Genomic DNA, 12090 nt, shown 5'->3' on the forward strand with positions numbered 1-12090 from the left:
GTTTAAGACCTTTTACTGGCTTTTTAAAACGGGTCGGAGTGCTTGAATGTGAACTCAAGTGGTTTATGGATTCGCTTTTACTATTGTTCCAAGAGCAGAGATATTAAAGTTGCATGACGACTCTTTGCTCTCTCTCTCTCTCTCTCTCTCTTTAACAATGTCCGTGTTGGGATTAACGGCGCTCCCGCTCGGATTCGCGGATACGGTTGCCGTGGGGACGCCGTGACCGTCGGCACGATGAAAAATGACGTTGGGATTTAGCCGAGGCCACTTGGGGGTCAGAGCCGGAGTGTGTGAGGCAAGGGCATCGAGGGTATCGAGGGCAAGAGCAGCGGCGAGCGGCTGGTCAGCTGGAACCCTGTAATTACAAACCATACATTTCACTTTGGCCCGTGACAACATCTCCCCCAGTCCCAAATGAAGATGGGGGTTATTAATGGTGTAAATTAAGCCTCCCTGCAGACTGACGGAGGCACCACACTCCCCGTTTTAACCCCAAATATATATATATGTGTGTGTGTGTGTTTCAGCTCACCTGCTGCTCCCTGGCCACGCCCCTTTCGATGCTCCACGACCATATATGGTCATCAGAGCTGCCATTGGTCAGATAAACTGGTAGCTCCACCTAGGGGTGTGTGATATGTATCGTCTACGGTAATATCGTAATTATTATTATTATTTTAAGTTTATGGAGTATGATTTGAGGGTGCAGGCTTTCACGGAGTGATTTCTATGCCGTTAAAATGCCTCCGAAATTCAGGATATACAAACCGTTTGTAGTTTTGATTTATACATTTAACATTTTAGACACTGTTTTTGCTTTATTTTGTTCAATCATTCACAGCAGAACGGTTTTGTGTCTCTGAGCGACACATAGCGGTGCTTTATTACTGAATGAACCCGCAAATCAGTTTAATGAATGATTCAATGACTGAACACATCAGGTGTTTAAACGAATTGTTTGAATGATCTCAACTCATTAAGACTGTGATTGCCAGTTTTAGATCAATCCGTGGATGCAGGTATTGTGCAAAGATGGATTGTGTTGATACTGATTTCATTTTATTGGTATCAGTCTCTTGATATTCCATTGAGTTTATTGATTAAATGTAAGAATTAGACCTGAGATGATGCATACTTCTATATATACATATATATATCATATTATTTTGATCATTTTGGTAGTTTTGTTGCAGTAGCTTACACACAAAACAGAATCTGAGCCCAGGATCATTGAACTAAATGTACACAAAAACACAAGCAAACAGTCAGTAATAAAATAAGAACAAATTGCAATCAATGGCACAAATAAACACAGCAGACAAATTAAATAAATATGAATACGTTTTCCAGGCGAGTCAACAGTATTCAGGTTAGAAATACTACAGAAAGTAAAGTAATCACATGTAAAATAACACTGGATAGTCTTCATTGTAAAAATTAAACGCAGATTAATGCTTACAATCAAAGGTACAAAAGTTATAAGAGCAGCGAGAGATTTGTGCTTCTGTGATTAACATGACAGGAATATTAGACCGCTGTCACTTTAAGAGCGTACGCACGGATCCAATACACTGATACACACCATGCGATTTCTCACCGATTACTGTCCAAAACTGAGCTGATGTACCCGAATACTGGTCAAGACGGACGTGTTGTTATCATTTTGTATGTATCTGACCGTTTACACAAGTAAATGTGTTACTCGCGCGCTGTCTGAGCGACGGCTTCATGTGCGCGCCCGCGCCGCTTCTAAAGATCAGCGGTGTGAGTCTGAAGCAAAACTCACAACGCTTCACTTCTGCACTCTCGTTGTCTCTTTCCAGAACATTACAGTGAATATTACTAGTTTTATGATTTAAGAGTAACATCATCTTTCAGTTGTTGTTGTTGCATTCGATTTGTATGATTTGACATACATACATAACTGAAAGCATCAATTAAAGGCATTGAACATGCTATCACTCTGTGTTATTACTTCACAATGCTTAACTTCAAAATTTTTACTTATTGTTATTTATTTAGATAATTTTCCTTTATTTCATTAAATGTTCAAATTAGGGCTGTAAACGACTAATCGCAATTAATCGCAATTAATCGCATCCAAAATAAAAGTTTGTGTTTAAATAATATATGTGTGTGTATTGTGTATAATTATTTTGTATATATAAATACACACACATGCATGTAGATATTTAAGATTTTTTTTTAGATTTATATATAATATAAATTATGTATAAATATGCAAATAGTTCTTAAATATATACATGCATGAGTGTGTATTTATATGTACAAAATAATTATACACAATACACACACATATATTATTTAAACACAAACTTTTATTTTGGATGCGATTAATCGTTGCCCATCCCTAGTTCAAATGTATTTATTTATTTATTTAAAAGCATACGAATCAAATTTAACAAGACAAGGCAACTCTAGTCACTCTAAATAAATAAATATTGCATCACATACCTATGGTATTATTTATTGAAATATATATATCACATTAATGTATTTTTTCCCTTTATTACATCAATATTACTGCAGTTGTGTATTTGTTTGTTACCGTCACGAATAATGTCGCAATGGAAAAATCTGGTGCTACACTGTAAAAAAATTTCAATGTTATGTCAATTATTCCCTTTAAATGTGAGTAATAAAGCATAAAAAGGCATAACGAGAGTGTAGAGCAGATTCCAGAGTGATGACAGAGGAACTCAGCGAGTCATGCGAGCGTTAATCTGTCCGCTCGTTGTGTGTATCCTGGCTAATCTCCCGCGCGCTCGCTCTGAGGAAGTGACCCGGAGAAGAACTCAGCACAACAATAAAACCATCAGCTGACCCGCGGGTCATCTCGGGAACATCCCGTCTCCACAGCGTCCACACACTGCCTTACACACCGAAGCCGACACTTATGAGGTCAGGGGAACACGCGTGAACATCCCGTCTCCACAGCGTCCACACACTGCCTTACACACCGAAGCCGACACTTATGAGGTCAGGGGAACACGCGTGAACATCCCGTCTCCACAGCGTCCACACACTGCCTTACACACCGAAGCCGACACTTATGAGGTCAGGGGAACACGCGTGAACATCCCGTCTCCACAGCGTCCACACACTGCCTTACACACCGAAGCCGACACTTATGAGGTCAGGGGAACACGCGTGAACATCCCGTCTCCACAGCGTCCACACACTGCCTTACACACCGAAGCCGACACTTATGAGGTCAGGGGAACACGCAGGAACATCCCGTCTCCACAGCGTCCACACACTGCCTTACACACCGAAGCCGACACTTATGAGGTCAGGGGAACACGCGTGAACATCCCGTCTCCAAAGCGTCCACACACTGCCTTACACACCGAAGCCGACACTTATGAGGTCAGGGGAACACGCGTGAACATCCCGTCTCCACAGCGTCCACACACTGCCTTACACACCGAAGCCGACACTTATGAGGTCAGGGGAACACGCGTGAACATCCCGTCTCCAAAGCGTCCACACACTGCCTTACACACCGAAGCCCGACACTTATGAGGTCAGGGGAACACGCGTGAACATCCCGTCTCCACAGCGTCCACACACTGCCTTACACACCGAAGCCCGACACTTATGAGGTCAGGGGAACACGCGTGAACATCCCGTCTCCACAGCGTCCACACACTGCCTTACACACCGAAGCCCGACACTTATGAGGTCAGGGGAACACGCGTGAACATCCCGTCTCCACAGCGTCCACACACTGCCTTACACACCGAAGCCGACACTTATGAGGTCAGGGGAACACGCGTGAACATCCCGTCTCCACAGCGTCCACACACTGCCTTACACACCGAAGCCGACACTTATGAGGTCAGGGGAACACGCGTGAACATCCCGTCTCCACAGCGTCCACACACTGCCTTACACACCGAAGCCGACACTTATGAGGTCAGGGGAACACGCGTGAACATCCCGTCTCCACAGCGTCCACACACTGCCTTACACACCGAAGCCGACACTTATGAGGTCAGGGGAACACGCGTGAACATCCCGTCTCCACAGCGTCCACACACTGCCTTACACACCGAAGCCGACACTTATGAGGTCAGGGGAACACGCGTGAACATCCCGTCTCCACAGCGTCCACACACTGCCTTACACACCGAAGCCGACACTTATGAGGTCAGGGGAACACGCGTGAACATCCCGTCTCCACAGCGTCCACACACTGCCTTACACACCGAAGCCGACACTTATGAGGTCAGGGGAACACGCGTGAACATCCCGTCTCCACAGCGTCCACACACTGCCTTACACACCGAAGCCGACACTTATGAGGTCAGGGGAACACGCAGGAACATCCCGTCTCCACAGCGTCCACACACTGCCTTACACACCGAAGCCGACACTTATGAGGTCAGGGGAACACGCGTGAACATCCCGTCTCCAAAGCGTCCACACACTGCCTTACACACCGAAGCCGACACTTATGAGGTCAGGGGAACACGCGTGAACATCCCGTCTCCACAGCGTCCACACACTGCCTTACACACCGAAGCCGACACTTATGAGGTCAGGGGAACACGCAGGAACATCCCGTCTCCACAGCGTCCACACACTGCCTTACACACCGAAGCCGACACTTATGAGGTCAGGGGAACACGCGTGAACATCCCGTCTCCACAGCGTCCACACACTGCCTTACACACCGAAGCCGACACTTATGAGGTCAGGGGAACACGCGTGAACATCCCGTCTCCACAGCGTCCACACACTGCCTTACACACCGAAGCCGACACTTATGAGGTCAGGGGAACACGCGTGAACATCCCGTCTCCAAAGCGTCCACACACTGCCTTACACACCGAAGCCCGACACTTATGAGGTCAGGGGAACACGCGTGAACATCCCGTCTCCACAGCGTCCACACACTGCCTTACACACCGAAGCCGACACTTATGAGGTCAGGGGAACACGCGTGAACATCCCGTCTCCACAGCGTCCACACACTGCCTTACACACCGAAGCCGACACTTATGAGGTCAGGGGAACACGCGTGAACATCCCGTCTCCACAGCGTCCACACACTGCCTTACACACCGAAGCCGACACTTATGAGGTCAGGGGAACACGCGTGAACATCCCGTCTCCACAGCGTCCACACACTGCCTTACACACCGAAGCCGACACTTATGAGGTCAGGGGAACACGCGTGAACATCCCGTCTCCACAGCGTCCACACACTGCCTTACACACCGAAGCCGACACTTATGAGGTCAGGGGAACACGCGTGAACATCCCGTCTCCACAGCGTCCACACACTGCCTTACACACCGAAGCCGACACTTATGAGGTCAGGGGAACACGCGTGAACATCCCGTCTCCAAAGCGTCCACACACTGCCTTACACACCGAAGCCGACACTTATGAGGTCAGGGGAACACGCGTGAACATCCCGTCTCCACAGCGTCCACACACTGCCTTACACACCGAAGCCGACACTTATGAGGTCAGGGGAACACGCGTGAACAGTGCCTGAGCAAACGGCACTAAAACTCAGTAGTGGTCATTTAAATAACCTATAACCTATAGGGGGGGGGGGGGTATAATGCCCCTTTCACAAGATGTAAAATAAGTCTTTGATCTCCCCAGTGTGTGTGTGTGAGTTTTAGCTTTATTTTTATTTTTTATATCGCATGTTAAAGTCACTCTTTGAGGGTGAGGAAAAACACACAGTTTTGTGTCTGTCCCTTTAAATGCAAATGAGCTGCTGCTCCCGGCACAGGGGGCGGAGCTTCAAAAGCTCATGTCTTTTTAACACACACACACACATGTAGAAGCAACAGGACATTTCTGAATGGTTAGTTGATGAATTTATGTAGATTATGTGTAGTTATCTTCTAGTCATTGATTAGCATATTCTGTCTTGATAATCTATAAATTGTGTTCCGGGGGCGGGGCCTATGTAAATTATAGGGTTGGTGATGTCACTAACCCGGGAGGAATGTTGTGTAGTTCCTATCAGCCGTTTGTTGTAGTCTTTAAAAAGCGATTTCTTTATATCTCCCTTTGCTCTGAACTTTGAGTGTTGTAACTTTGCAGATGTTGTTTATGATCAAACAGAACATTACACACTCACTACATCTAGAAAAGTGAAATAATCAACCAGCGCTTTAAAGGAACACTCCGACTTTTTGGGACTTTATCCTATTCAACTTATTCCCCAGAGTTAGATAAGTCCATACCTTTTTCATCTCCGTGCGTGCTATAAGTCTGTTTGACGCACCCACCGCTAGCCTAGCTTAGCACAAAGACTGGATGTGAATGGTTGCAGCTAGCATACTAATCCAAATAAGTGACAAAATAACGCAAACATTTTCCTATTTACATGTTGTGATTTGTATAGTCACAGAGTGTACAAAAAACAAAGTCACATGAGACACAGACATATTTTAACCGTATAAATACTGGGAACTATATTCTCTGAAGGCGAAGCACTGCTACTTGGGCGGAGTGATAACCGCAGCACCTGAGACGTCACGCTGGTTTTGTTGACAGAAGAAACAACGGTGCGTCTCAGGTGCTGCGGTTATCCCTCCGCCCTATATTCAGAGAATATAGTTCCCAGTATTTATACGGTTAAAATATGTCTGTGTCTCATGTGACGTTGTTTTTTGTACACTCTGTGACTATACAAATCACAACATGTAAATAGGAAAATGTTTGCGTTATTTTGTCACTTATTTGGATTAGTATGCTAGCTGCAACCATTCACATCCAGTCTTTGTGCTAAGCTAGGCTAGCGGTGGGTGCGTCAGACAGACTTATAGCACGCACGGAGATGAAAAAGGTATGTATGGACTTATCTAACTCTGGGGGATAAGGTGAATAGGCTAAAGTCCCAAAAAGTCGGAGTATTCCTTTAAGAGATGATCTTAAAACGTCCATCTTTCCTTGTTTTCACAGAAGTGTGGTGCTAATCCAGCGGGACTCGTGCGCGTCGCCGCCTCTGTGACGAACAAGCGGAGTCATTATGTCCAAATTAATGTCAAGCCCCTCTTATTTTCCATAAATAATACATGGCGGGTCGCTGTTGTCGTTAAACATGTTCTAATTTGTTCTCCATTACAAAAAACAACAGCGTTGATTAATTCACACTTCAAGCCGAACAACCGCCCCGATTTCCACAAGGTGACTGTGAGTCGCTCTCTTGATCAGCGCTAATGCCAGACTTTTCATTAATACGACGATGAAAGCGCACCGCTCGAGTGTCACGCTATGGGTTTACTGGTGAATGTGTGTTTTAGGGGAAGCGTCTCTTGTTTGTATTTAGGTGTGTGTTTCCTGGGAAGGAAGGCCTTGTGCAGACACACACACACACACACACACACACACACACACACACACACACACACACACACACACACACACACACACACACACGCGTTCTCCATTACTCCTAATAAGGTGTCATAAAATTGAATTCCATGCTTGGTTTGTCAGAGAGGAGGTCTTATCCTACTCCAATTTTGAGTTTTAATGGGTAATACTCCTTAGCTCTCTCCTCACAATTAGGCCTCCTAGTTACCTTTTAATGAAAATCAGATTAAAACATAATCTAATTAAAGTTCATTTTAATCTGCGCTATCGCCCCGACTGTCTGTGGCTCAGAAACACACTGTCAAACCCGCTTCGTTTGCATAGAAGAGGAAGGCCAGACTACCAGGAGAGGGTTTTTACGTGTGTGTGTGTGTGTGTGTGTGTGTGTGTGTGTGTGTGTGTGTGTGTGTGTGTGTTGGGAAACTCGAATGAAGTGCGTTTCTGATCCCACTCTCATTCCAGGTCACATTCTGCTTAATAAAAAAATAAAATGAAATTTTCTGTGAAGAAAATAAAGCCTATTTTTAGTAGCAATGTTTGAGCACATTTCCCCCCCAAATTACTGTAAAGCTTCCTTATTTTTCTACTTTTAAATGTTTTTTTTTTAGATAATTATTGTTATATTGTCATTAGTAATATTTACTGTAATACAGAATTTTTTTTAGAGCTTATGATTTATTAAGAGTAACATTTTCTTTCCGTTGCTGTTGCACTTGATTTGTATGATTTTACATAAATACACCAGTAAAAGCATCAATTAAAGGCATTGTACATGTTATCACTGTTATTACTTAACTTTTTAATTTATTATTTATTTAAAATTGTAAATTGATTATTTACAATTTTTTTTAAATATATTTTTTTAATTTTTTATTTACAATTTAACAAAAAATACCTTTATTACATAAAATGTTCAAATGTATTTATTTAAATGCATACAAATCAAATTTAACAAGACAAGCTGACTCACAGTAACTTAAAGCGAATATGCTGGAGTCACTCTAAAGAAATAAATATCGTATCATACCTATAGTAATATTCATTGGAATGCATTATATCACATTAATGTAAAATGTTTCTTTATTACATCAATATGTTTTGTTTATTAGTTTGTTAATGTCATAAATAATGTCACAATGGAAAAATCTGGTGCTACACTGTAAAAAAATGATATGATCAATAAGCTATGACAACGTATATTTACATTGTTTTAACTCATTCAAGATTCAACAATTTTTTTTAAAGTCAGTTAAATGACTTTCAACATCCAAGTTGATTGTACTTAAAAATTTAAGGAAAGCTGTTTTTTTACAGTGTAATAATGGTCTTAAAATAGGCGTTGTTTTTTTATGCAAAAATATTGTTTCTTATGATTTAGGGGCAAAATTGAAGTAAAACAATATGCAGGTTCTGTGAGGTTCGCCATCCTCCTTGTCTATAAAACGAGTAAGCTAAGCATTGGAGGTGCTGGTCGGATCAGTCCTTTGGAGGGAACGGGGCAGTGAACTTCAGTGGGAAAAGTGAAGTAAAAAACTCGGACATGCGTGCAAGTGCCACTCACAGTCAGTGACAGCTGTCAAGCTTCCTCAAGTGCACCGGTACCCATGATTCCCAGCGCCGGAGTGGCTCAGCGCGCGCCGGAGTCATGCTCTCTGTCTGAGCCGTGTTGGCCTGTCAGGTCGTTTCTGAGCCATGACAGTGTAATATGTTTTACAAGCCGAATGGCCAAGGGTTATTTCACAGTCAGAGAGAGAGCAGGCAGGCCAGCCAGTAAACCAGCACGCTCAGTCCACCTGCTGGCTGAACACACACTCACACACACCGGCGAGCGTCCAGGGAAAACCACAGAGGCCAATTTAGCTCTGTCTTCGAGTCAGTTTTACAGTAATAGGAGATTACAACAAAAGAGAGCAAATCTGTGTGTGTTTTCAGCCCCTTTGCTGTAATTAAACCCAGGATTTAATGAGCAAATGTGGCAACAGAGAGGATTATGGGTTAAAATAAGCCACCGAGCTCAAATGTCCTGCGCCGGGACAGCAGTTTCCTTCACACCGGTGTTGTGGGACAGTGCAGCTTTAGAGGATTGACCTTCGTGTCCTTCGTGTGATGGCAAAACACACCGCTCGCCCCATCTGATATTCCTTCTTTAACTTGATTATTAATGTCGGACTTGCAAACCTGAGCCATTGTTGTGAACTTGAGGCTTTTTCTCGCAGTATCTATTCTGAGACGCATGTACCGTTATGACTGGTGCCCACTCCGGCTAATAAAGTGCTGATGCCAGCTTAAGAGAAACTTTAAACACACTTGGTGTAATCAAAGGCACAATGCAAAACGGCAGGTCAGCAAAACCAGCCAAAACAATACCCCAAGTCCCCCCTAAATATAACCCTTCTCAGTCAAGCAAATGTTTTGTGTTCTGCCTTCCCATGCGGAGTATATTTAGATCATTGTTTCTACCTTTTGGGTTTGACTGACCCACTTAGAGTGGCGATTTTTGAAAATTAATTTGAGAAACTGATATGAGGAGTAATTTCTAAATGAGGCTAAAGTGTGTGTGACGCTCTGTGATAGAGCCTCTTATCACTCCAGCTTTGAAGTGCGTTAGGATCATGGGTTTGGCACAAAGAAATACTCTTTGTGGATTTTACATCTCCATTTACTCATTTATTCTTGCAAAAAAATATGCTTTCTTAATCAGTATACAAGTACAAGCAAAAATATTCATTATTATACTTGAGAACCAAAATTGCTCAAGATATTTCAAAGAGATATGCATCTTTAGATTAAGGTTTGTTTTCTTAACCTTATTGTTTCTCGCTTAAAACGTAAATAAAAAATTGGTGAGGCTTATGCATAAAACAAAAGAATGACTTGCTGATAAAGTGAGAAAACTAAACTTAATTGTTTAGAAACTTAATTAAAAAATAAATTTTCTGATAATAAGTCATTGTTTCACAATTTTATTTGCAAGTAATGAATCTTTTTTAAAAGATATTTAGATACTGGAAAAATACAGATTATGTTTTGCAGTGTAAATGTGCTTGCGATGACATTCTGCCATTGAGGTGCCTCAAGGTCTTGTCCTGGGTCCGGTTTCATTTCATTATCATCACCCGAGCTATTGGAGTTTCTCTGCTTTGACTTAATCATTTTCATCACTTAAAAAGGGTCTTGATTGAGTATCTTAAAAAAGAGCCTTTGGCTTTCTGTCTGATGGAGAATGAATCCGAGATATGGGATTCCCGTCCACCCTCGGCTCGGGCTCATCCGCCGCAAATAACAGCAAGTTATCAGTCAAGTGACTTATCTCAATCGTGTCATTTCTCTTCTCCCACAATCCCTTTTCCACCCACCCACGCCCTATCTGCAGGTTTCGAGACCGCCCGATCTTTCGCTCTTCACGGCGCCCATGTGATCTTAGCGTGCCGAAACCAAAGTCGTGCCAGTAAAGCAGCAAGACTGATCACGGAGGAATGGGTGAGTAAAAACACGACACACACACACACACACACACTCTGACTACTGCAGTGCGACGTCATCCCGTGTGACCTTTACATTTCATAAATCACGTTTTGTGTGGCTGGCATCTCTGGCTTCTCCTGAGTCACATGATTAGGTGGAGATTTGAGTCATTAGTGCCGTTTCTACACAGTCAGTGGCCTTCTAATGCGTCCTAACTGAGATCTGTGTATGATTATGATACTTACTGGTACTTTGTGTGATATGAAATATGTGATCTGATCTGAATTGTTCTTCATAGGCAGCGACTCCTTCAAATAGTGCTGCTTGTCGGTGGTGGACACTAACCAGTTTACTGTGTTACTGTATTTTTCCAGGATTTGTACTTTATCAGAGTATTGTTATTGTGGGAAATATGTTATTTTTCACCCAGTTTGTCGCAGAGCATTCTGGGAGTTCATTCTTGCCTTGGATTACATGCGTTTCGGTTTTAAAACCGCAGTTCATAACCAAGTGTTTAGTTTAGTTTAGTTATATCAGGACAATGTGCAGTTACATTAAAAAGATGGCTGCACCAGATTTAGCACTATGCTAATTAAATTTTTAGCACTATGCTAATTTCATGCAGACATTAGCGCCAACTACTGGCGTGGTGGAGCAACACTTTGCAGAACATTTTGCTGAACAAGTTTAGTAACATTAGTGCACTGTTGTTACTGGGTTAGTTCACTTCAGAATGAACATTTCCTGATTATTTACTCCCCGGCCTCCACGTCATCCAAGATGTTCATGTCTTTCTTTCTTCAGTGGAACAGAAATGAAGGTTTTTGAGGAAAACGTTCGAGGGTTTTTCTCCATAAAGTGACTTCAACGGTCCAGCGGGTCGAAGGTCCAGATGTGAGTTTCAGCTTCAAAGTCTCGACACGATCCAGCCGAGGAATAAGAGTCTCATCTAGACAAACCAGCCGCCATTTTATAACAAAATAAACATTTATAAACTTTTAACCACTAATGCTCATCTTGCAATCGCTGTGATGCGCCACACATTACGTAATAAGGTTGAAAGGTCACGCGTGTTCCGGTTTATAAATCTAAGATGGGGTGAAAAACTCCTCCTCATTTTCTCCTCCAACTTCAAAATCAACATCGTTGTTTTACCTTTTATTTAATTTGTTTTTTGTTGTAAATGCCGTTTGACTAAATCTTTGCATGTTCGCTTTGTAAACGCTAGGTCTGTACTTTTCAACGTGATTT

The 12090-nt window shown here is 42.9% G+C and overlaps 1 protein-coding gene across 1 annotated transcript in view; it reads left to right on the forward strand.

Moving 5' to 3' along the window:
• wwox (WW domain containing oxidoreductase) overlaps nt 1-12090 on the forward strand; it is a 236378-nt gene that overhangs the window by 16452 nt on the left and 207836 nt on the right. Inside the window, exon 5 of the mRNA XM_079603341.1 lies at nt 10748-10854. Within this exon, the coding sequence (XP_079459467.1) occupies nt 10748-10854 (107 nt within the window). The remainder of the gene's footprint in view (nt 1-10747; nt 10855-12090) is intronic.

This window comes from Phoxinus phoxinus (genome assembly GCF_949152265.1).
Source record: "Phoxinus phoxinus genome assembly, chromosome: 25".
Lineage (NCBI taxonomy): Eukaryota > Metazoa > Chordata > Actinopteri > Cypriniformes > Leuciscidae > Phoxinus > Phoxinus phoxinus.